Below are 27,629 nucleotides of genomic sequence, written 5' to 3' on the forward strand. Positions count from 1 at the left end.
GACATCAACTTTTATACATCTAAAATATATGCAATTTTAATTTGTCAATTATACTTCAGAAAAACTAAAGTAATAAAGATCTACATGGAAGACCTAAAACTGTAAAAAATCTAGAAACAAACATAAGGGGGAAAACTCATGATACTGAATTTGGCAAGGATTTCGTGGATATGACACTAAAAGCACAGTCAATGAAAAAAAAATAAGCAAATGGAACTACATCAAGCTTAAAATCATTTGTGTATCAAAAGTTATATTCAACTGAGTGAAAAAGCATGGGAGAAAATACTTGTAAATTATATATGTCATATGGAGTTACTATCAAAAATACATAAAGGAGACCTACAAATAAAATACCCAATTACAAAACAGACAAGGGACTTGAATAGACATTTCTCCAAAATGAATACCAATAGCCAACAAGCATAATAAAATATACTCAATTTCAAGCAAAACAATGAGATATCACCTCACACTCAGTAGAGATGGAAACCATAAAAACAAAACCCAAAACAGAAAAATGACTCCTCAAAAAATTGCAAATAAAACTAGTATATGATTCAGCAATCCCAGTTCTGATTAGAATTGGAAAGCAGCGTCTCAAAATAATCAAAAACATGTTCTTAAAGAGATATTTTCCAACCATTTTCAAAGCAGGATTATTCACAATAACCAAATGGTGGAAACAACCCAATGTCTATCAAGGAATGAACGGAGAAGCAACATATGTTATACACATAAAATAGAGTAGTTTTCAGTTTTTAAAAAAAATAATCCTATCACATACTTATGCGGATGAGCCATGAGGATGTTACTCTAAGAGAAATAGGTCAGTCCTAAAACCACAAATATACTATCATTCAATTTCTGTAAGTTATCTAAAGTAGACAAATTCATAGAATGAAAAGTTAAAATTGTGGTTCCTAGGAACTGGAAAGAGAAAGAAAATGGGAATTACATTGTACACTTAAAAATGGTAAAGATGGCACATTTCTTCATGCCTTTGTGTAACCAAGAGATTAACATAAGACTCAACAATGCTTTTCCTAGGTATATACCCAAATGAATTGAAAAAGGGTTATGAAATACTTAAGCACAAATGAACTGTTCACAGCAGCATTGCTCACAATGACCATGAGCTGTAAACAGCCCACATTCCTGCCAATGGATGAATGAATAAACAAAATATGGCACATGCATACAAAGAAATGTTTTTCAGTCATAAAAGAATTAAAGTGCTATAACACAAAAGGTTACATATTGTATGAAACATCCCAAATAATTTGATTGATTCCATAGAGGCATAAGTTACACAAGTTTCTACTTGCCCAAATTGAGGCAGGAAATTAAAGGAGTAAAGAAAAATAAAATTTAAAAAAAAAAAAAAAAAAGAAAAGAAAAGCAAGTCTTCTATATTAGGCTGACTCATCCCAAAGGCAATAGCAGGCAAAGCCGGGACCCAGGCAAAGTCTCGTTAACATCATCAAAGAAGCCAGGGCTCAAAGGAATGCACTCTAGAGACTCTCCCAGCACTCCTTCAACATAGGAAAAAGAAAACAAATTTTCTTTTCCCCTATGATATGGTTAAAGTTATGAGTTTATCGATTCCTGTATTCTGTAACTAGTAACTTCAAGTATTCTGTTTTATCTAAGCAGCACATTGAAGGTTATAAGACATGCCTGAACAGGCCTGTGCTACAGCCATCTAGGCCCCATAGCGAACATTATGAGATAAGCCCATGCAAGGCACTAGAGCAAGCCTAGATAACAGTCATCTGGACTGCATAGAAAGAGTTGCATGTAATCCTGGCTTATGAATCTATCACAATTTGATTAAGAGCCTATGTTCTACCTCCATATTCTTGCTTTTGCATCACTATGCTTTGCACCATTGTAAGCTTGTTTCTAGCTAGCCCACACCCTTTTTGAAGTGTGTATAAAAGTCAAGGGCTGTCTTTGTTCTGGCCCCAGTTTTTGGATTTTAATCCACTGGTTCTGAGTGCTCTCAATGAAATCCTCCTCTTTCACCATGTCATCTTTCTGGTCCTCATTAATTCCCACAACAAGATGTTCACCAACACCTGGCAGTTATAGAAGTGTGTCAATTTTTCCAACTAAAATAATTGAACCAAGGTTGCTCGGCCCTTGGGTCTGAACACATGCAGTTCCTGCCTCCAAAAGAAGACCAGAGACAGCACAAAACAATGGGGCATGCAGAGATGGTTTTGTGACAATTAAGGCATCTGTTCAAGTCAAGCGGACTCTATCCAAGAAAACAACCCAGTTCTGCCTGCAGCAGCCCCTGGGCCAATTATCAAAATTGTTATTGGCTCAAGTCTGTCTTGACAGGGTGACCAAATGATCCAATTGGATGGGGACTGTCCTTTTAGCTGGAAAAGTCCCACTTCTTACCTTAACTGTCAATGTAATCAGCAGAACCTCTTTTCACATTCACATTTTTCCTGTTTTGATATGTTCACCCCTTCAAGAAGGCCTGTAGCAGGAGTGGTCATGTTTCACAGTGAGAACAGTCTAAATCATGCATATGCACTGGCAACTATAAAGGGAGCATTTTAATCCTCCTCCTCCACCAGGAGTTTTCACAAAGATACTTCATTTAGGTTTTCCACAAGATATCAGCTCAGCAGTCAAGTGTAATCATGAGATGAACCACCACATGCCCTGTATCCTTTGTCCTGGGCACTGTTCTGATGCCTTACATAATTTACATCACATGATCCTTACAACCAGCTTGTCAGACAATACAGAACCCAGCCATATGGCTTAAAAGTCATGCTCTAAAGGTCTGTGTTCTACCTCTCCAACATCAGGAACAAAAGTTTAGAAAGAGATTTAAAAGCAATGAATTTGTCTGAAAAGTATAACTGAAATTGTAGTTTGAGAATGGTGTCTGGGAGTCTTGAAAACGAGGACAGACCATGCAAACATATGGAATTTTAACAATGAACTCTGTACAATATTTACTTCACTCTAGCATACTGAGTGTTATTATGTATAATGAGAAGAGTAAAATCAACAGTTAGATCAGCTCAACAGATGGAAATGTTGTTAAGAACCAGGTGAATGGTGCAAGGTCAGAAGCTCTGGAGACTGTTCTCCCCTGCCCACACTCACTGACAACCACAGTGTTTCCCACTGCATCCACTAACCCCAACATTCTTTCCCTGAAATACACACACACACACACACACACACACACACACACACACACACACACACACGGGGGAGGGGAGACATGGAGGCTTCATGGTTTTATTATAGGCCTTGTAGTTTCCTAAAATGAACTTTCTTCTACACCAATTTTAACTATGAATTCAGTGAAGAGGCAGAAGAATATGTTTTCTACTGCGTCAAAGGGAATAGGATGAAATAATTGTGCAAGTTCCCGTCCTGAGAGCTGGTCTGGGAAGCACTTCAATATACATACAGACTCACTGGGATAATTAATAATGAATTATTGGTTTGTATTTACTCATGTTCAACCTGTTCATTTACATTCTGAGTAGCTGGTATCAAAAGGAAAGCAGAGACCCTCAACTTTGTGGTATCTGCAGAGAGCAAAGCCAGGACTAGATTTGTACCTTGGCAAGTACATCAGGATCCAGTGGAGGCAGGACACAGCAGCAGGTGCAAAATCCTGCCCTGGTATCCACCTACTGTAAGTCTTACCCCAGCCTGACGCAGCCACCCCACCCATCCTCCCAGATTTATAAGCTCCGGACAGTCAGCATCATCCTCACCTGCTGTGCTCTTGCTTGCGCAGTGTCCAAGAGCTAAACCTGGCTCTGGGTTTCCAGGAACCGGTTTGACTAAAGGCAGCAAGCTGCTTCCTCTGGTCCCTGAGATACCAGGTAAGCCTTGCCAACTTAGACAGTCTCATCCTAGTGTCTGACGACCACCAGACCCTAGAAAAGGGTAGGGATATTCAACCCTTATTAATCATATAAAAAATAGCTTTCGGGTCTTCAGACTTGGTGGCTGCAAATAAAACTCAGGAAAGTTGTAAATTGAATGCTTCATGCATCTTCAGAAGGTGTTGGGTCCTGAGGTAACACTGAAGCAGAAATCTAACTCTATTGATATCTTTCCCTGGTGGGCTGAGAGAATGAAGGAGATACTAAACGCATGTCTGTGTGTACAACTGTGTTATGCTGCTGCAGCAGACTAGAGCTGAAACCCATGGGAAGTGGACACTGCATAGCTATTGAGGCCTTTTCCTTCAGAGGGTGACGGGCCAGGAGACAAGTCTCAGATTTATTTATTATTCGGTGAATGACTTTAGCCCTCTAAGCCTCAGATTCACTATCTCCAACATAATTACCTACTCAAAGTTATGAAAATTAAAATAAGAATTTCTGCAAACTATTCATTACAGATTAATCTTTTATAAAATATACCTATTGTATTAATATCAATAAGCAAAATAGCATGATTTTTAAAATTATATATATTTTTTTAATTGACAACTAAAAATTATATATATTTCTTATGTGCAATGCAATGTTTTTGAATATGCATACATTCTGGTATGGCTAAATTGAACTAATTAACATATGTAAATCAAAGAAAATTACTGAGTCATGTCCCAGTCATTTCTTTTGTGTGTGTGTGGTTTTAAGGACTGGAGAGTTTAACAGGAAAGAAAGAAGGGAGAAGAAATAAGGAAGAAACTGCCCTGCACACAGGCAGTGCGGGGTGCAGGGAGCTCCAATGTTGATAGAGGAGACCCCACATGCAGCAGATACCAGTCAGTTATATGAGGAAGCTGGAGGAAGAGGTGTCTGATTTCCATAGGGCTCAAGAGATTAGTTTGACCATGCATGTCATTCACAAAGTCCACAAAGAAACTGATCCTCCCACCCTAGCCTTTCAATACGCAAATTCAGGGTGCCATGATGTTCTACACACGTGGGGATATGTGGGGGCAATCATCCTGCCAGGCACATGTGAGTCAAGGCCAAGAGGACAATGGTGGGAATCGCCATATTGGTGGACCCAGTATCTAATGGCTGGCGTTTGCATAGCAAAGGTTCTCAGACTGGTTCTAAGAGCCACCGCTTTCCTGCTAGAAAAGAAACATTTCTGGAGCTGCTCTAAAGGAGACAAAAACTCTCCTAGGACCCCTTTTCCTCTCTATCTGCCTAAAATTATTTCTTAATAACTCCTATAACACTGCGTCCTGTGGAGATCTCACCCTAATTGCTGTTAGGACGTTTTGGACGATGACTGACTACTCCCTGCTGAAAAGGGGTGTCGAATGGGGAACAGCAGCTAAGGCTCCTCCTGTGGTCGATCTTAGGATTCTCGGAAGAACAGCGTGTCTATGCGTGTTTCAGTTTGTGGCACCATTTGGAGTTTGATTGCTTGTAGCTGAGAAAACACAATTCAAGTTATAATTTGAGTATATAGGGTCAAAATATTAATACAAGTCATATAAGCAAGAGGGCTAAATAAGGGAGTTAACCAATTCCACAAAGAAGACTGGAATTCATTAAAAGAGGGATGGTAGCCACCTGGGGCTGAAACCTGCATTTTCCCTGAGCTTCTCAATAATTTTGATTTGATCTTTAAATACTTGTAACCCTATTGCAAATAGTAGAGTGAGTACAGCAATTCCCATAAGTGTGGTGGAGTAGATAATTTCCATCTAAAATTTTATGTACCAAGATATAGAATTTCCCTTTGTGGGTCTATGAACCTTCTTGGTTTTGTTTTCCCAAACAAAGAAACCTCCAGGTTATGGGCACCCTACTTAATTTTATTACCTGGCAGAATTTGCAGGATCATTGCCCAGAAGTGGAATATTGATTCATATTTTTACATTAGCCATCCCTTTTTGTTTCTTCCAAGCTATAGGAGATACAGCTTGATTCACAGGAATAAGCAGAGTTAGTCTAAAATGTAGGCAAAAAACTTAAAAACAATGAAAGAGACTGGGATTTAATGACAAATGTATGAGGACATTTGGAGCACAATTCCTCTCTCCAGTCCTCATTTTTGGTAAAAACAAATTATGATGAGACCACGTGTGCTGTGGGTAGAATAAATTTTAGTCTTATACTTGGCCTGATTGTTTGTATAATGTGCAGCAAGAATGGTTATTTCTACATAGGCCTTTTGGACTGACTTTGATGAAACTCTGTTCCACAAGGAATTTCAGGTAAGAACTTTAAAGCCGAGCCCAGCCATGGGTTTGTATCCTCCAATACCTGTGAGTTGTGTGAGTCTCTCTCTTGAGGTCCCAAGATAAACAAGGGGTTCCCAAGATAAACAAGAGGTGCCAAGATAAACAAGGGGTTCCCAGACCTGTTACAAAGTGACATTCTTGACTGACCACAGGTTAGGAAACCTGTGCCAGACTGTGTAGACAAGGTATGAGGCCAGTTCTCCCTAAGGGGCTTTATTGGTTCTGCATGTCAAGCTTGATTCCTTAAAGGGAAACACACCCTTTCAGTCAAAGCATGTGTAAAATAACCAGTTTTTCCAATTGTGTCATGTTGACAAAGAAAAATGGATTATTATTGCACTGATGCAAGCAACTGTATTACCGTAAGTTAAGAGTACTCACAGATAGTCTCCAAATTCTAGAGGAAGCAGGCAGAGAAAAATAAACTTGCTCCAAATTTGGTTCATAGTAGTGTACGATACTCAATTATTAAAGGCCATAAATAGTTAAAAATAAGTTTCCTTGATGCTACAAAACAAAACAAAGATCAGCAATATTCCAAGCAAAAGTTAAAAAGCTTGTTTTAACTTTCTGAGTGCAGTCCACTTATTTAACTCTTGTCTTGCTTGATATTTGAGGAACAAAGCAAGACAACTATATGCGAATGACAATATTTCCAAATAGTTACAGTTAAAAACATGACTGAGGCCAGGAGTGGTGGCTCATGCCTGTAATCCCAGCACTTTGGGAGACCAAGGTGGGTGAATCATGAGGTCAGGAGATCAAAACTATCCTGGCTAACACGGTGAAAACCTGTCTCTACTAAAATTACAAAAAATAAGATGGGCATGGTGGTGGGTGCCTGTAGTCCCAGCTACTCAGGAGGCTGAGTCAGGAGAATGATGTGAACCCAGGAAGTGGAGTTTGCAGTAAGCAGAGATGGTGCCACTGCTCTCCAGTTTGGGTGACAAAGCGAGCCTCTGTCTCAAAAAAAAAAAGAAAGAAAAAAAAAATCACTAGAAAACCTAGTTAGTAAGCAATTTTAATTATACACCAGGTGTGGATTCTAGGACCCAGATAGAAATGCAGACAAAGCTTGACTTTTCAGGATCTGGCTCCATGTGTCCCAGGCCTTACCCATTTGTAAAGCAGGCAGTATACAACCTGGGAACATTTAGCAACCCTGGTATCTAAGTTATACGATTCTGACCACCTATTTGCATTTGGACGACACTTGCATTCTACCAATAATTCTTAAGAGGATTTTTATTTCTTACAGCCATGTGAACTAAAAACCTATTTGATTTAAGCGATTATTTTTCATTAAGCCAATCAATTAGAGCTCTTTTTATAGACATTACACACAATACATATATAGCAGCACAGACAGAAGATTTGGCACTTGTTAAAGATTTTTCATTTGCCAGTTTTTTAATGGGATTACCGGCTTTAGGGTGGAACCCTTGGAGGAGCAGGGTCAGGTACCATGCAATTTTTAGGGCCTAACAAGCAGACACAGCTGAAGGCAATTAGCCCATCGTCCATCGGAGTCTTATTTTTTAGGGGAGGGTGGGGATGTTTTCGTATCTTTCAGGTGGCCAAGAGCATGCTTCTCTGATTTATTACTACTATTAGCCTTCCTTACAGAGTATTTTCTATCAGGTTATTAAACAGCAAATCTCTCTCATAATGTGAAGTAATGTGAAACCCCTAAAACAGAAGCAGTATATAACACAATACATAACAGAACAGAGATTTTGATTTTGAGAGGAAACTATCTACTTTTAATTTAGGGGATTCATGGGAAAAACAGAGGGCTTTTTATTTTCCCAAAACAGGATCTGTGGCACCTCCTGTTTTTCCTAACGAGTCCCATGCTACTGGAAGTTATCTTTGGGCCTCTCATGCATGCGTTAGGAGTGGTAAGACAAAAATTGGAGAAAAATGATTCAGTTGACTGAGAGGAAAATAGGCTTTTCCCAGGAAAAGTTTTAAATATACCTATAACTTGAATATCCATTTTTAATTAAGCTGAGCACTCTTTAAGAAAATCCTTTTAAATCCCTTTTTACTCGACTTTAGCCATGCCACGCAGTTAAGATTTTCGACTTTTCAATTTTACAATTTCACTTACAGGTGAAACCACTGAGCCTTAATTAGGTTTTGATTTAATCCTGAGTGTGCAAGGTATTTTCAAAGGGGGGATAAGCAGCTTTTGAAACTATCATTGCAAAACTGTGACTGAGACAGTGAAAAAGATCTGACCCAAACAACTCCATTTTTATTTCCAGTGCCCAAGCTGTCCTTCCCCATCCCTGGGCATAGGCTTCACCAACTTTGGAAGGAGCCTGGTTTACAGTTTATAGTTTAAAACAAAGATAGTAACAGCTCCTTCTTAAGATGTAGTTCCCTCTTGTCTGGGGACCAGACCAAGAAACGAGCCAGAAGATTTGAAACCATGACTTAGGAGTCATGCACCTAGAGACTATGAGATTTTGACCCTCTCTAAACTGCTTTCAAGATCAGTGCTAAGATATTTTGTAAAATCGTCCCTTGATGAATCAGCTGGCACCACTCAGATTGACAAACTGGCTTACAGGATTTTTTGGCCCTGAGTCAGGAACTGACTTAGCACAGGAAGACAGCAACCATTGTAAAATGGCAGAGAGTAAAATGTACTGTTGCCATGTAGTTACAGGTCATGTTTACAAGGACATGAAACAAGATGGAGGCCTGTAGCCAAGTTTGCTACTGACTGCTACGTTGTGCTGGCTTGAACAGCAGGCTTGTGGGGTCCTGGGTCTGCATCCTAACCCAAGGTACCCTTTCTTTGACAGAACCATACAGAAAGGCAGGCAAAGCACACCAAATTGTCTACAGCTTAAGACCAACCTCAAGAATCCTTTTTCATTCATTATAAATTCACGGAGAATATAAACAATGATCCTTATTATCCCCTTTACTGGCTTGCACAGGGAGAGAGAAGCCAAAAGCCCCACTGATGAGAAATTTTTACCCTTTTGCAAGCTTATCAGGCTTCAGGTTTCCCTTTCCCCAGCTCAACTCTAAGGCAAGCATTTTAACGTTTGGAAAATTAGCTTTTCTCAGGTTAGGAGAACATTATAAAAGAGACAGAAGCCATTATAAACCACAAAAGAAAAAAAAATACCATAGAAAGTGGTTCCAATTAGGGTTGTTATGAGGTATTTCCTCTCTTGCTATTGAGAATGGTGTTTCCTCTATTTTTTTTTTTTTTTTTTGCCTTCCCTATTTTTTTCTTTTCCATTTTGGCATACTGTAGGAGACATATTACTATTTCCAGAAATCTCTTTTGCTTGCAGGGCTGCCTATTTTAGCTGCAGTTAGGGTTTGCCTTAGGAGCAGCATAACTTTCCTCCATGAGAGGGCAAATACCTGAATTAAATTTTGCCAAGCTGGTATATAGCTATGAAGTGGTCAGAAAATTGACCTAAGTCTGCCTTTACTTGTCTAAAGTCCTGCAATGAGAAGGGAACCTGAAGGGGCCCCAAATAAGAGAATCCTCAGATGGTTCCCCTGGAACTTGCTTTTCTGCTTTTGGGGAATTCTTCTCTTTGGGCCTGCCTGATATGATTGCTAAAAGAGCTGGGTTGATTTTGCAACACTTGCAAAGGTCTAGTAAAAAGGCCATACTCTTGTGCAATAGGAAATAAGCCATTTTTTCCTCAAAGTTTCAAGGTTGAAGGAGTCCCAGGGCTTCAAAATATACCCCAGCGGGGTGCATGTTGAAGATGATCTGTTACCCGTCTAGAAAGAGAAGTGGGAATAAAGGCGTCCTTTCAGTCTCCTTCCTCTCAGTATGTGATCCAGGATGGAGAAGAAAACAGTAGAGGGCATTCCCCAACTATTTTCTCTCTTTGGCTCCTGAATCCTGGCACCCTCTTAAATGTACCAACCATGACAGTAGACGTGACCCTCCAAGTCATGGCCCTAGAGGAACTAAAGTTTTAGGCTTTAGCCTTTTATTTCCCTTTGACCTCCTACACTTGCGTGGCCTGTGTGCCCTCCAAAAAAAAAAGAGTTTCAAGAAAAATCACATAATTGGGCAAGGCCCCTTTAAGTGAGGGAGCATGCGAGATTGAACTCTATATCCTGTTGTGATGGCTATGCTAAATCATTTACCCATAGAAAAGGGGTTCTAGTTAACTTCTGGACTTAGAATCCCCACTAATTAAGCACTGTTTGAATAGGACACAGAATAGGTGCCTTAAAGGAATGCAGGAACTGAATGTCCATTTTCCTGCCAATGGGGCAATATCAAGACTAACATTTGGCTACAGAAGACATTTTACTGCTAACTGCTGAAGGCAGAAAATTCCCATTCCCAGAAGACGCCTAGAGCCAGATTTCTAACAGTGTGAAAGGAGGCTGCAGTCTCACTGTGAAAAAAGAGGAACAGTGTGCCTCATGTAGAGGATTTTTTTTTTCACCAGGTGCCTTAGAAATATCATGTGTTCACCAGAGAAATCATAGAGAGAGACGTTTACTGAGTTCCTGCCTGCTGTGATTCATGATCTTTTCCAACATACCTGTTTCCCTGAATTGTAAATATTCTTGAATATTAGACACACAGAGAGGGGGTAAGAGACCGTGGATAATAAAAGAAAGAAACTTTGGCGATAGGATAGCTGGACGAGAGCCTTGAAATTAAAGGACAGATTTGAAGTTGAGATTCACTGCATGCTTGCCAGCCTGATAAATAAATTCCCTTTCCCAGCCAATGCACCAAAATGATACAGCTCCAATGAGTGGAGGAACACCAGGGCTATTGTCTCACATGAATTAAAGTGACACGTACACACCTGGGGTGGATTTAAGGATCAGAGAGTTTAAATAGGCAAGAAAGAAGGGAGAAGACAGAAGGAAGAAGCTCCCCTGTACAGAGAGAGAGGGAGGGAGGCTCCAATTTTGAAAGAGGAACCCCCTGCCACCCAATTATTTCTGAGAAGTTTCTTTTGCTAAGATTAAGGATGCATCCAGGAAAAAGGGACACATAACCACAGGTAACACCTGTTGACGTGTGGTCCATGCTTTTTCCAGAGAGGGTTTTGGGGCTTCAGTATCTAAAGAGAAAACAGCAGGCAGTAGGGCAAATAGGAAAGAGAAAAAAAGGAGAGTAGATAAAAGAAGCAAGAGTTGCATTCCGTTGAGTCTTTTGATTAGTTTCTCAGAATCCACATTGTTCAAGTGAAAGGAGCAGGTGGCAGAATAGTCAATCATGCAGTCATTTCATGAATCTGCCTTTTTACATAAGTTAAACGAGTGAATAAAATGATGAGTGAATAAAATAATTATAGAGTGTAGGGAGCAGTCAGATATACATTTGTTTCAGGTGAGTGAAGGGATGACGTTCAGTTATGTCCTTTGCCTGTGAAGGTAACGCTTCACTGACATTTTCAGGGTGAAGTTCAACAGACCTGCCATAGGGTAAAGATCTTGGAGACCACAGGGAATTTTCTTCTGAGGAAAATGTGAGGGAAGTATGTAACTATCTGCTTAGGAACAAAAGGGGCGGGAGGTTTGTCTGACCCATTTTCCTTTGCCTGATTTTTCCCTTTGGCTCAGTGACTTTGAGATTCTGAGGTTTTCTTTCCATTTCACATTTTCTCCATTTTTTTTTCAAAGTTTCACTCTTTTCGCGCAGGCTGGGGTGCAATAAAATGGCACAATCTTGAGTCACTGCAACCTCCAGCTTCCAGGTTCAAGCGATTCTCCTGCCTCGGCTTCGCAACTACAGGTGTGCACCACGATGCCCGGCTAATTTTTGTATTTTTAGTAGAGACGGGATTTCGCCATGATATAAAGCTTATGAACTTCTCTATTTGCTTCTCTTCTTTGGTTAATATTTGGTTCATCCAGCATTGTGCTAACTTCTTTTCATTATTTTTTCATGCAATCATTTTAAATCCTGTGAGACGCAATAAATACTAGCCTCACTTATAGATGAGTAAAATTATCCTTAGAAATATTAAATATGGTGAACTTCTAATTTCCAGTCCAAGATAAAAGAAGCTTGAAGGACACTCCTGTCTCTAGAACAAGAAAAAGATTGAACTGAATATCCTCATAAGTTCTTCAGATAATCAAGTTTATGGGGCAAACAGCTGTGCCAAATACTAGCCAGACATGTGAATACAGAGAATCTCAGCTGAACAGAAGAAGCAGCCCACAGCTGCAGTAGGTGTAGGGACAGAACAACTTAAGTTGTAATGAATGAATTGTCGGAAGCTCAGGAGGCACTAGCTTGAGAGTTAACAATGTTAGTGGTGCTCAAATGTGGGGGTGCATAGAGAATACATTCATGAATTTCACCTCCTAGAGCCACACCAGGTACTCACTGCTAAGACTGGAGAAAATCCTGTCATGTTTCTGGTAGAAATGAGGGAACTAGAACCATTTTTTGAAATATGCCCAGAGCATTCGATTTTCACTAACAAAGGCCTGCACTCAAGAGAAACTGTTTTATCAGAGCCAAACCAACATGGGGAAGAATTATGCTCATACAAATTCAACTCCATCTCCTCTCGTCCTCCTGTCTCACCTAAATGAGGAAGAGAAAAGTTGGAGCAGTGTGTGAAGGTCAAAGCACAGCAGCCAGGCCCTCTGAAAGCCTGAGACCTGATCATAGACCTATTGGAAGTTTCTCCTTCTTCTGCACCTAACCACATTAGTGGACTCCTTTATAATAACAGGGGATGACAGCTAAAAGAACTTCAAACCTCAGATCAGAATAAGATGGAGTCACTGGGGAAACACAAAGACAACAAGGGAAATAAAAATAGGGACACCAGAGGAAATTTTGTCCTCTGACATTACAGCCACAGCAAATAAGAATCACAGTCTAACTCCTAGCCAGATAAACAAAAACATCACAATGAAGTCCTATTGATTTCAGCTTCTTATACACAATACACCATGCAGAGTTCAACAAAAAATTACAAGGCATACTACAATGTAAAACACAGTCTGAAGAGATAAGCAAGAATCTGAACCAGACTCAGGTAGCATAGAGATATTGGAATCACGAGACTAGAAATTAAAATAAGTATAAATAAGTGCTAAAACTTGTAATGGAAATGGTGAACAACAGGCAAATAGAGATGGACAATGGCACACAGAGATGCAAATTCTAAGAGGTAGTCAACCTGAAATGCTAGCACTAAAAGTCAAAGATGAAAAGGTAAAAGAAATCAACCTGATATTTGCACCCAGAGCTGACTTACTGTAAGCAAAACCATACTCATGAAATGCCAGATTCCAGCCTCCTCTCAAAGTTTAACTGAAAGGGTGCTGCACATGGACACAACTGAGAGCAGGAGACACAGGGTGAGCCCATATTGCTAGGTTCCCTGTCAGCATCAGCTTGGAATTTGTCACTTTTCAATTTTTTAAATTCAAATCCTAATAAGCAAATTCGTCCTCAATAGTGGCAACATTAAAGGATTTTTCTTGCCCACTGTGTAAAGTGAATGGTGCAGCTCATTGCCATGCAAAGTGCCCTCTAGATCTCAAGTCCAGTGACCCCAGGTCCAGCCCCTTGGGTCTCCTAACTTCAAAGCTGCTGTCACTGAGCACCCAGCTTAAGACAAAGGCACCGGGACAGCCTCCGCCTCAGCAGGAGGAACAGTACCCTGGTGGGTCAGCACCAGGTCCTGTGACCTGACAGGGAGCCTGAAAGGCTTTCACACCTTCTTTTTAATCTGAGAAAAGTACAGAGGAAACCAAATTAATCCAACAGGAAATAGGCAATGTGAAATAAAGAAATGTTAGGACCTCAAGTAAGTATGTCTTTACCACAAGTACTATTAGCTCTTAAGCAGCTGCTGCATAGCTCAAAAAGGTAACCATCATTCACAGCAAACTATCGCAAGAACAGAAAACCAAACACCGCATGTTCCCACTCATAGGTGGGAATTGAACAATGAGATCACTTGGACACAGGAAGGGGAACATCACACACTGGGGCCTATTTTGGGGGAGGGGGAGGGGGAGGGATAGCATCAGGAGATATACCTAATGTAAATGATGAGTTAATGGGTGCAGCACACCAACATGGCACATGTATACATATGTAACAAACCTGCACGTTGTGCACATGTACCCTAGAACTTAAAGTATTAAAAAAAAAAAAACTTATTTGACCAACTCTGTGTAACTGGGCTCTGTTCCATTTTCTGTTTTAAAAATATAGTTTTGAGTATCGAAAGAGCTAATTAAAGAATGTCCATGTTCTCAAACTGCTTTCCTTGTCCTAAGAATGTGTTAAGCCAACATTGATTCAGTCTGTGCTCATGGAATCTCCAAGGGGGCACAGATGAGCTATGGACATCCTGCTGGCCCAAACCCTATTAGTTTTTTTCAGCAGCATAGTAGTGCCCTCCACAGTGCTCTCGCTGCTCTGGGAGGAGTCAGGGATACAGATGGCCATGGGGACCAGGCCCACCTGGAAAAAGCAGGAGCAAAAGTTCGTGCATGACTGCCTGTTGATCCTTTTATATAGGAAGATTATTAGTGTTTTTATTTGTTTGTTTTTACAGTTATGTAACATATTTTTCAACTGGCAAACTGTTGTAACATACAAAACTGTAGTTAACAAATTTCACATTCACCCACAGTTCTGAGACCTATATATAAGTGTCATCAAGATTTGTTGAGCATCACTCCAGCTATGTCTCTAAGTGTATAACGAGAGTGAAGGAGAGCTATAAGTAGATACATTCCCTTACTTGACAAACCTTTAGTGAGCACCTGCAGGGAGCTAAGCACTGTGCTGGACAGAGGACAAAGGACAAGAAAGGACAAGGCAACAAAGACCCTGTCCTCATGCCCTTAACATGACAAAACCAGGTTAATAGATGAATATGATATTTAAATGGCATATTAAGGGGGTGCTGTGAGTACCTCGGCTTTCACTTAGAATGAGAACAGAAGTCACTGGAAGGTTACATCAATGGAGAGATATAACATAACATATACTTTCATGATTATTCTGATCGTCCTGTGAAGAGTAACTATAGAAAGCTGAGTGGGCCGGGCAGGAATTCTTGAGGCTATTGCAATAGTACTTGGAAAGATGACAATGACAGAGGCTTCATGGGAGGTAACAAGGTGATCATAAGGGAATTTTTTTTTTTTTGAGACAAAAGTGTTACACGTGGAACTAATATCCCTTCAGCTTCAGAGATACCTAAGGATTTCACCACAAGTTGAACTCCTTGTAATACTAAGCTGAAGAAGATATAGAGTCTACCAGGTCACAGGTAGATGAGGGCTGTGCTGATGTCACTGTGTGCCCAGTGTCACTATCATGCCACACTCTTCCTGGATTCAGGATAGTTTACTGTGTAACTGGTAATGCACGAGATGTAGCTACACTGAAGAATGGGGATAAATCACTAGCAAAGTGCTAAAACTAAGGGCTCACTACCTAGTGGCTTCCCTGAGCTAAAATGGTGGACACTTCCTTACTTAATCTCACTTCTTGTGGCAGGCGTATACCCAGGCATAACAACTGGGAAGATCGGAATCTCCCCTTGGATGTCACCAGACCTATGATGCTGTTGCTATACAAACCCTGTTCTATGTCCTGTGTTATTTCTCAATGCTAAGAAAGACTGATGCTTGGAAAATCTATTGTGTCTTATGAGTTTGACACAATCTAAACTTGAAACCCTCTTTGTTGTACAATTTTGTAGGTAGGTTTGGCAGAGTTTGATGATGGATTGGATGAAGGTGTGAGCAAAAGGGATGGGCCAGGGATGATTCCAAGGTTTTTGGCATCAGCAACAGAGAGTACAAAGTCGACATTGACCAAGATGGAAAATACACAAAAGGAATAGGGAAATCAGGGCATGGAAATCAAGATTCCATATCCATCTGTATTAAACTTGTCCATCTAAAGCAGTGAAAAGTGTCAGAATCGAGTTTAAAAGAGTTTATTCAAGTGGAAAGTTTCAGAACAAGCGGCCCAGTAAGCACAGATTCCAAAGAATGGAAGTCAGTGTTGTGAAGCGTAGATGTTTGGGAGCATTTATATAGACAAAGTTTAGGGAAGCCTAACAGAATTCCCACATCTTTGTATATAAGGCTGAATGCATAGTTACAATGATTTGATTAGTCAAAGTAGCCTATTTCTTCTGAGAAAGGTATATTGAATATTCTATAATAAAGATGCAGCAGTCATGGAGTCTTGGGCACCATCTGGTACAGGACAATGAAAAAGACAGTTATAGCAAAGATTAGTAATTGGAAGTGTGGAGGTCTGCTCTCTACTTCTTCCTAGAAATACATAGAACAAGAATAACGAGGAAGATAACTAAACTATAAGTTGAGAAGCTGAATACCAAACATGCTATGTGACTCAACATCTAGAGATTAACTCACCTCTTGGCATAATAGAGTGTCCAGAAATTTTATTTTCTTTTACATTTCCCTCTTTCCTTCAAAATATTGTGGAGAAAGCATTGGAGAAGAATCATGCATATAGCCTGTATATTTAGGTAAAAATCCCACATCATGTGGGAGGCTCATTCCTAGGAATGTATGTCCCATACAGGGGGAAAAAAATGGAAAGTGCCCAGGCCAAATTTTAAAGCAAATAAGGGAGCAGTGATCGCCGAACCTGATTCAGGCTACATGACTACCTCCTCAATCAAAACAATTAGTTGAGCCACCATTATTCTAGCCTTTTCAGTTGTGCTTTGACTCAATTGCAAACAGCTATCATAAAAACAGTGTTGACAGAAACAGGACAAAACACAGTGAATGACTGTGTACTTCTTAGAATAGTAATAGCTTTTGCTGCCAACTTTCTCAAGGCCCAAAACAACTACCCAACCAATTGTTTCGGGAAGGTGTTGGATCTGAATGTTTAGTTATTTGGGTTTTTGTATCAGTCCCTAATTTAGTGACGTTATCTCATTCATCTGAGATATAGACAGAAGCTTCAGTTTTTCTGGTAGAGCAGGTTTACACTTGGGCTGCAGTGAGGATGTCTAAAAAAATATGGTTCCATTGTACAGCCTGCCTTAAAAGAGCAACTTCATTATTTAATACTGAAATACCCATGTGGCTATCATTTTGGGCCTTTTGTGTATAATTGGTTAGAGTCTCTACATGTCAATACCTAGTTAAGGTACAAAGATGGAAGCTAAATGATCATATCAGAGAACACAGAATTAACCCAATGCGATTGTCAATCAGAAAAAGTTGCAGGTTTTGATAGTATACAACCTAATCAAGTTTGTGCCCACATATAACCCAACCCAAGGAATACTGTCCTAACCATCATGAGGGTAAATATGGCCTTTAACTAGTGCCACCTAGCCAAAGGTTTTCATCTGGAACAAACCAATAAACAACTCAGTTGTTACGGCATGCCAATCAGTATGTTGTAATATAATGGTGTGGATATATCATTGTTTGAGTATCTGTCCCATATCTCTACTGCTACTGGTCCAAGTATATTTGGTATGATTTCTCTATTCCTAATGTAAAGGAGCAAGCTGACTGAGCTGACCAAAGCAGTGGGTAAGCTAGATGAGACTACCCCCAATTTGTGTTAAACCATTCTGAAATTGAATTATCTTATCTTTCAATTCAGGCATTGTCATTCCATCTCTCAGTTGGGGCAGTGACTGTGTTAAAGCTAATGAACTAGTTTCTTTGACCAAGAAGCTCTTCCGATGCCCTTTATTCTATAAAGTGTTATTAATAGGCTGGTGATGTACATTATTCTTAGTCATACTAGTGTCAAGCACCAATAACTAGTTTAAAGAAATGGATTAATCAGGTACTACCTTTAAGAGCTTTTGTGAGTCTTCATTATTCAATAATTTGGTGTCTTCTATGGCAATAGGAGTTGCAATTTGTGAGTTTAAGAGGATCATATTCCAAAACATTCATTATATCTGGTAATTCAATTTTGTCTTCTAATTCTAATCACCTTTCCTATTTTTGGGGAAAAAAAAAAAAAGGATGGGCATTATGTAGCTGTAAGAAGGCTCTTTCTATCAAATGAATGGGGCTGAGGAAACTAATACAAAAACCTGAGTTCCTTGTAAAGGTTCTAACTGAAAAGCTACAGGGTAAGATGTATATGCCAGTATAATGGTATTAGTGACATCCACCATTTGAAGTGTCTGTTTGATCCAAGGAATGAGGCCTTGTAATAAGGTGGGATTTACTACAGCTAACATAGCTTCAGGGTCAACAATAGCTTGTGATTGATCTCCATTTTGAACAATTTCTATTTCTCTCATAGTGCTAGTAAGGAGAAAAATAAAATCTTTCAGTTGATTAGAGAAACCACATTCTATCTCCTCTTCCTTTGCCTGTCATTGGTCCTTCCACTATAGTTTCTGGCAATCTTTCTTAATCTGTCCAGGTTTTTTACAGCAATTATACAGCAGAATTTGAAGTCCACTCGGAGATTTATTGGAGTATTTTAAAGATTCAGACTGGGTGGATAGTTGTTTTAGTTGCAAGTTCATATTTGTTTGGTTGTTTACCTTTTCTAACTCACTCCTTTAGTTAAGGCATGAGATAATTTATCAATAAGAGTATCCAAATCATAATTTTGGGACTTAGCCCAATTACGTTGTTATCATTTTATTATTAATGCCAATTCTGTATATAACCTGTTTAAGAAATTGGAATGGAGGAGAGTATCATTTTGATGATGGGCATAGCTCTTTTCAGAGAATCTTCAATATTGTTAGAATATTTTTCAAATCTATCAAAGTATGGCATTACTGACTCACCTGGCTTTTGTTGACATTATTGTATTTTATCCCAGTCAACCACCCTTTGGAATACTAAAGGGATGGCTTGGAGCAAAGCCTTTACAAACTCACAGGTATGCCACTGATCTTCTGAAAATTTACAAATGTCCTTCAACAAACTTCTCCAACTTTCCTTTACTATCACTATCCAGACTCCTACCACACCCATCATTGCTTTGTTTCCTTGCTTCATGCTTTCCATGGTACTTCTATTTCCAGGGTATTTCTCTGTCTTTATGCAATTATTTATTCATTGTCTATCTTCACGACCAGACTATAGGTTTGGTGAAGGTGGGGGCCAGGTGCCTTTTGCTCACAGGTCATCCCCAAAGTCTTTCTTAGTTCTAACATACATCCGTGTTTGCACGGTGTAGCTGCTTAAAAATATCTGTTGAAAAGAAAAGTGAACTGGTATAACTATCAGGAACATCCTGAATCCCTAGTAATTACTAAGGCTGTTGATGATTTCTCTATCATGAAAAATGTCAGTTTAAATTACCAACATTCTTTATGCCATTGACTTTAAAATATTATAATTAATTAGCTGATATCAACAGGAAAAGTCAAAGTTACTTCAAAAGTAAACAGCACTGTTGGGTCTAATTGATTTTCATTTTATGAAATGAGGATAAATTAAAATATTTTACTAACGTATTGGATCTCTTTCTTAGAAAATAACCACATGGTTGTAAATAATAATATGTATATATGTGTGTGTGTGTGTGTGTATATATATATATATATTTTTTTGGTGTCCTCAAAAGGGTTGATATATCCTAATGATATATAAAATTTATTCTTTCAGGCAACTCTAATGCCCAATTTGTTTAGCTTTAATACTGCTGTTAACTAAATTCCAGACACTCATCTAATTATTCTCTTGTTTCTTTTACAATCACATTTTCAGTGACTAATATCTTCTATTAGACTCCTCAAAAGACTTTTCTCTTGACAAAAAAATAGTTACCAAATTTGAGCTGGCGATCTAACCTCCTTTGATATATTATTTTACCCAAGGCCCAAAGTATTAATCTTATTGTTCATTTCAGTAACATTATAACCAAGCAAACTTCATTCTTTGCCTGAAGAGGAATCCAGTGGTTACTTAGTTTGCCTTGTGATATTTACTTTAAAAAAAGTCAACTCCAAAAATTTCCAAACTGGCTATGCTATCACAAATTTCAATTAACCTTTGAAATTTAAAACTTCTCACATACATTGAATTAGTTCAAATGTTTAAATTAATTGATGGAGCCCAAACCTGCTAACCAACAATAATCAAAGAATCACGATCTACGTTGATAGGAGAACTAGGATTTGGGAAAGTCCACATCTTCCAAAAACTTTTTGAACAAGGATTCCCTGGCTCTCAGGAAATCCTATAAAATAAATGTCCAAGTAGAAGACCTTCATGTGTTTTACTATTATATTATCCTAAACGATAGCCATTATTCAAGCAACAAATTGCTTCACAAGATTGCCCATGTGAGCAGGTACACATTGTCCGTGATACTGAAGGAGCACTGATGGGTAATCTTAAGCATCTGGTCAAAGATGCTTCCACAGCACGTCCTGCCTGCGAATGAGACCACCTGGGCAGGACTGTAAACATGGGACACAGGCAGGAAGCCAAACTTCCAGGACTCCAAGCCCAAGTAGGCTGCATACATTCTCTTTATTCTGCTTAATGTATATTCCCTGGTGGATTGAGCCTTATGCTTGATGAAGGAGAGTTCCTAGTGTAATGGTGGAAAGAACATTTTTTTTATTATTATTTTGCATCCCAACTTGGGAAATTAAGCAAAACGGACACTTGGTTCTGCTTCCAAAAATGATTAAGCATCGCAAACACCACATTCATGGAAAAAGACACTTTGCACCTTGAATTGAAACCTGTAACAGGTCATTCCACCTGATTCTGGTGCACAAAATAAGTGAAATTATGCAAATTTCCTTGGATTGGATACAAGACGAAAGGTTGGCTGAGTATGAGGCCAGGAGGCCACCTCAGGACGGCAGCTATCCATTGCTTTTACATATTCACATGGTCAGAATTACCCACAGTGTGTTTTCAATAATTCAAATACTATGAAAACTCTCCTTTTAAAAAATAAAAGACTTACAGCACTTGAAAGTGGTACCAACTACATTCTTTTTCTAAGGATTCAAAATCGCCACTGATGAATTTAATGATCCAAGACATTCTGCAGGAAGGAAGCCTGTTTCACTGTTTCTCAGAAAGCTCTCAAGTTCATGTCCCCATGGAATCTACTTCTTTCAGAACACTGATTAACAAACTATGGAAATACATTCCTCCGGATATTTTGACATATGTTTTTTATTTTCTCTCACAATCAAGAATGGGGGATTATCATTTGTTCAAAGTCAACTACATTACAGATATAGTACAATGACAGTTTATGAATTTTTGCATTAATAAATGTCACTCTCATCCTAAATACTTCTTTAATCTCAGTGCATAACTTCTTTTCTCCAAACTAATATACATCTGATCCTGAAGGGATTTCGTTTCCTTCCAAATCAGACAAAGAACCTCAACATGTACAGCAAGATTAAATGTTCCACATATTTACTGTATTACTCCACTTTCATGCTTCTGATAAAGACATACCCGAGACTGAGCAAATTACAAGAGAAAGAGGTTTAACATCAACTTACAGTCCCAGGTGACTGGGGAAGCCTCACAATCATGGCAGAAGGCAAGAAGGAGCAAGCCTTGTCTTATATGGATGGCAGCAAGCAAAGAGAAAAAGAGGTTGTGTACGAGAACTCCCTCTTATAATCCATCAGATCTAGTTACACCCACCCACCACCACAAGAATTCCAAGCGAAAACCTGCCCACATGATGCAGTTACCTTACACCAGGTCTCTCCCACAGCGCGTGGAAATTCAAAATGGGATTTGTGTAGGGACACAGCCAAATCATATCATTCCACTCAATCTCATGTCCTCACATTTCAAAACCAATCATGCCTTCCCAATAGTCCCCCAAAGTCTTAAGTCATTTCAGTATTAACTCAAAAGTCCACAATCTAAATTGTCATCTGAAAGAAGGCAAGTCCCTTTCACCTATGATCCTGTAAAATGAAAAGCAGGTTAATTACTTCCTAGATACAATGTAGGTATAGGCATTGATTAAATACACCCATTCCAAATGGGAGAAATTGGCCAAAACAAAGGGGCTGCAGGCCCCATGCAAGCCCTAAATCCAGTGGGGCAGTCATATCTTAAAGCTCCAAAATGATCTCCTTTGACTCTATGTCTCACATCCAGGTCACACTGATGCAAGAGGTAGGTTCCCATTGTCTTGGGCAGCTCCAACCCTGTGACTTTACAGGGTACAGCCTCCCTCCTGACTGCTTTCATGGGCTGGCCTTGAGTGTCTACAGCTTTTCCAGGTGCACAGTGCAAGGTGTCAAAGGATCTACCATTCCTGGATCTGGAGAATACTGGTGGCCCTCTTCTCACAGCTCCACTACGTAGTGCCCCAGTGGTCTGTGTGATGGCTCTGATCCCACATTTCCCTACTCACTGCTCTAGCACTGGTTCTCCATGAGGGCCCCACACCTGCAGCAAATTTCTGCCTGGGTATCCAAGTGTTTCTATACATCTTCTGAAATCCAGGCAGAGGTTCCCAAACCTTAGTTGTTGACTTCTGTGCGTCCAAAGGATCAACACCGTGTGGAAACTTCCAAAGCACCCGCTGAAGCCATGACCCAAGCTCTGTGTTGGATCTTTTCAGCCATGCCTGGACTGGCTGGGAAGCAGGGCACCAAGACCCTAGGTTGCAAACAACATGTGGACCCTGGGACCAGTCCACAAAACCATTTTTTCCTCCCAGGCCTCCAGGCTTGTGATGACAGGTGCTGCCATGAAGACTTCTGATGTGCCCTGGAGACATTTTTCTCATTGTCTTGGTGATTAATTCAGCTCTTCATTACTTATGCAAATATCTGCAGCTGGCTTGAATTTCTTCCCACAAAATAAGATATTATTTTCTATTGCATTGTCAGGCTGCAAATTTTCCAAACTTTTATGATCTGCTCTCCTTATAAAACTGAATGCCTTTTACAGCACCCGAGTCACCTCTGGAATTCTTTGATGCTTAGAAATTTATCCCACCACATATCCTAAATCATCTCTCTATGTTCAAAGTTCCACAGATTTTTAGGGCAGGGGTAAAATGTCACCGTTCTCTTTGCTAAAACATATCAAGAGTGACTTTTACTTCAGTTCCCAAGAAGATTCTCATCTCCATCTGAGACCACATCAACCTGAATTTCATTGTCCATATCATTATTGGCATTTTTGTAAGGGTCATTCAACAAGTCTTTATGGAGTTCTAAGCTTTCTCACATTTTCCCATCTTCTTCTGACCCTCCAAAGTATTCCAACCTTTGCCTGTTACTCATTTCCAAAATCAATTTTACATTTTCAGGTATCTACAGTAACATCCCACTCTACTACTACAAATTTATTGTATTAGTCCCTTTTCATGTGACTGATAAAGACATACCCGAGACTGGGCAATTTAAAAAATAAAGAGGTTTAACAGACTTAAAGTTCCATGTGGCTGGGGAAGCCTCACATTCATGGCAGAAGGCAAGGAGGAGAAAGTCTCATCTTATATGAATGGCAGCAGACAAAGGAAAAAAGAGGTTGTGCAGGGAAACTCCCCCTTATAGAGCCATCAGATCTCATAAGACCTGTCCACCAGCGTGAGAACTCCATGGGAAAGACCAGACACCACAATCCCGTTATCTCCCACTGGGTCCCTCCCACAACACATGGGAATTCAAGATGAGATTTGTTTGGGGACACAGACAAACCATATCATACCTGAACGTAATTCCAAGTTTCCAGAGTTAATAGACATGAGAGTTTTTGGGCATGAGAGTTTTTTATGCTGTAACAGAAGCCTAAAATTTCAAAAATGATTCAGTGATTGAAAAAAATCTTTATATAAAACTGTTTTATGAAGATTTTCCCTGTGAAAACTATTCAAGCAAATTGAGTATAGAATGTACCTTAAAAGCATTGTTTTGAATTTTCTTCAACGTAATGGTCTCACTTCTAACTGTACAAAATAATATCTTGAAGATGATGAAGCAATATGTGACACATAAGCCATTATATTCCCTATTAACAGGTAATGTGGTTGTTAGGTCATGCAGCAGAAAAAAGACTATACAGGTATAAATCTCAGCCCCAAGAGGTATTGATTATTTTACTTCTGTCAAATTAATTAAACTTATAATTACTCAAGTTTCCACATCAAGAAAATGGAGGAAATATTACCTATTTTATGTGGTTGCTATGAAGATTAAATAATTAAGGTACATACAGTCACTTGTTAGCATGTTATATGTCAGCTTTCATTTATTTTATATTATTCTAATCAACACCAGTAAGACAATAGCCCATACTATAAGCCATAAAACAAAATTTTTAAAAATTTTAATTAGTATTGATCATACCCTTCGCAGATTCCCAATGGCCATGATTGAGAAAAATGCTCCCACGATGGAAAAAGAGCTAAAACTATTTAGCATCTGGGAAGTAGATGAAGTCCCTTTGCCGGGATTAACCAAAGAATTGTGGGATCAAATCTATAATTTCCAAGCCAAGCCTGATGATCTTATTCTGGCAACTTACCCAAAGTCAGGTAAGGGTATCAAAACATACAAATATTCAATATTTTCACAAAAATTGTTTGCATAATCTTATTGACTAATGAAGCATGATTGGGATTTGGAGAGAAAAAATTCCTCATTATGGATATCTGTTCTTTAGTGTTGCAGGACATTTAGCATTCCTGATCCCTAGGGCAACAATTTCCAATAGCACTCTCTGAAGAGAACAGAAAAGATTTCTAAATGCCTTGGGAGTAGGTCAGATAATGCTCCCATTCCAGAACCCATAACATACATCAAATATAAGGTCAATAAATAGAAAGACATATGACTTTTCTAAACCTAAAGGCTGCCTTCTAAAAACATGTCATACTCTTAAGTATTAATCTATTATCCCAGATATTAAACACAAATTGATTTTCTAATCCTCTAAAGTTCTTGGAGGATGTCAGTCATGAATTTTCTGCTCTGTACCAAATAAGTGGCATTCAGAAAACCTCAATGATTGACTTTGATTTAAAATGCCTTAGAATTTCTAATTCTTCTCTAAAAATTCCTAGACTGGAATACATCCTAGGAACAATAGGCACACCTAATGCCCAGAACTCACTTCTGATAGGCCGTTCTCCATTAAAAGGAATCGCAGATATTAGAAGAATTGATGATCCCACTCTTGGGAACAGAATATGAAAGGTGAATGTTCTCCATCTTCTTTTTGAAGGAGTAAATGAACAGTATACATTCCCAGAACTGTTTGTTTTTATTAAGTATCTGTGAAAATAAAGCACATATAATAACCAGAAAAAAAATTAATGGTGACATGTAGAAGCATAAAAGAACCAATGTGAAAGGGCTCACAATAACAACATCTGGGACAGTTTGAGCATCAAAAAGAATAATCTCTAACTGACTGGGAGAACATTAAATAAAATCCTCCTGGTCAGCCATGCTGAAGGGACAAGATTGGATGTGTCCTCTAACCATAATAAAAAACAATCCTGGATAAAATATATGAAACCACGGGTTTCTCTCATTGGATTTCAGTTGTCTCCATCTTCAGACTGAAGATGCTTTCTGAACAGGGTTTAGTTTTAGGGAGCAAAAGAAAAAGTCATAACAAACTCATTGAGTTCAAGAGCCAGATATAGGAGTTCTGAGAGATTGAAGTGGCTGCTATTGGCAGGTATGAGTACCAGAGAGAATGAACTACACAAATAAACACCTTTAGATATCTTTAGAGAGGACCCTTTGAGTCTATTGTTGAATGGTAGATGGCACTTGCATAGAGCCCAGCTCCATGAGATCAGTCAAGGAGCTACCAGAAATCTATTAGTCATATAATCCCTAGAGATTATACAAGGGTGAGAGACATTTGTGCTCCAATCAGGACACGATGGGCAGAATTTTGATCCCCATGACATTAGCCCTCTGTTATTACTTGTGCAGTTATTCATATTACATTCCCAAAGGGATTTTGCAGCTGCTATTAAAGTAACTAATCAGCTGATATTTAAATAGGGAGATTATCTTGGACTATCTGGATGGACCCAGTGGAATCACGTGAGCCCTTCAAAGAAAAAGAGGAAGTCAGAGTGATGTGTTAGAGGGGAAAGTCTGAGAAAATTAAAGTATAATAAAAGTTCACTGCATGATTAGAGACTTAAAGATGAAAAGACACAGTACCGATGAAACAGTTATCTCAATACTACAGCCACAAGCAACTGAAATCTCTTGGCATCTAGGAGCTTGGCAAAATACTCTGAAGTCCCAGATGAGAATGACAGCCCTGGCTGATACCTGGATTTTAGCCTAGTGAGACCCTAAACAGAGGACCAGCCATGTTAAGCCCAACTTCTAACCCATCTTGTAGTAATTTGTTACCACAAATTTTTCAACCTGAAACTCCAATGACACAGTAAAAGTAACATTTTAAAATATTTCTGAAAAATAAAGGTGAAATAAAGACTTTTTCTGAGAAAGACAAAAGCTGAGAGAATGTGTTGCCAGCACAGCTGCACTAAAAATAAATAAATAAAAAGTTATATTGAAATTTCTTCAGTGTAACAGAAAATGATAGTACTGAAAACATAGATCTGTTACACAAAGTAATAAGGAATGTCAGAAATAATAACAACATGAGAGGATATAACAGACAATTTTTCTCATTCTTAAATTTCTTAAAGGATAACATATTACAGAGTTTATAACATAAGTGCAAGTCAAATGTATGACCGAAATAAGGCTTGGAACAGAAGAAAAAAAAAAATACTGTTGTAAAGTTTTCACATAACACATGAAATAATATAATGTTAGTTAAACATAGACTAGGATAAGATAGAGATGCATACTGTACACCCTAGAGTACCTGTTAGAAAAACAAAACCAAGTGGTATTACCAGATATGGCAAATGGAATTCTAAAATGCAGTCAATCCAAAAGAGGCAGGAGAAGAATAGCAAAGGAATAAAGGTGGAAATATAGAAAATAAATAGTAAGGTGGAAGATTTACAGCCAATTATACAGACAATTGTAGTATAGTTCCCAATTATTTGTAAAAGGCAAATTTCAACATCCACATTGATACCTGAAATTACATTGTACCATTTTATACACTATGTGTTATACATATCTATGATGAAATTTAATTATAAATTAGAAATGTTAAGAGATTACCAACAAATAACAATAAAATATAATCTTTGTAAAAAAAATGCAGCATCGCTACTCTTGCACTTTAGGGGCATTATTACGTAAAATAAGGGTTGCTCAAGAGCACAAGCCCTACAATACCACAAGAGTCAATCTAATATACTAGATAGCTACTAAGCGACTAACGAACAGGTGACATAGAAGCCAGGAAAAGGAATGAGTCACATCCCAGGAGGGATGGAGATGGTGGCCCAAAATTTCATTATGCTACTCAGATCAACATGAAACTTAAAACGTATGAATGGTTAATTTCTGAA

The 27,629-nt window shown here is 38.9% G+C and overlaps 1 protein-coding gene across 2 annotated transcripts in view; it reads left to right on the forward strand.

The window, feature by feature from the left end:
* SULT1C3 (sulfotransferase family 1C member 3) overlaps nt 1-27,629 on the forward strand; it is a 101,991-nt gene that overhangs the window by 59,590 nt on the left and 14,772 nt on the right. Inside the window, exons 1-2 of one of the 2 annotated variants that reach the window (XM_077958966.1) lie at nt 3,757-3,872; nt 24,517-24,695. In XM_077958966.1, the coding sequence (XP_077815092.1) occupies nt 24,524-24,695 (172 nt within the window). In that variant the 5' untranslated portion in view covers nt 3,757-3,872; nt 24,517-24,523. Of the gene's footprint in view, nt 1-3,756; nt 3,873-24,516; nt 24,696-27,629 lie in introns of those variants that run through there. The other variant, XM_028832277.2, reaches the window with a different exon arrangement.

This window comes from Macaca mulatta, chromosome 13 (assembly GCF_049350105.2).
Source record: "Macaca mulatta isolate MMU2019108-1 chromosome 13, T2T-MMU8v2.0, whole genome shotgun sequence".
Classification (NCBI taxonomy): domain Eukaryota; kingdom Metazoa; phylum Chordata; class Mammalia; order Primates; family Cercopithecidae; genus Macaca; species Macaca mulatta.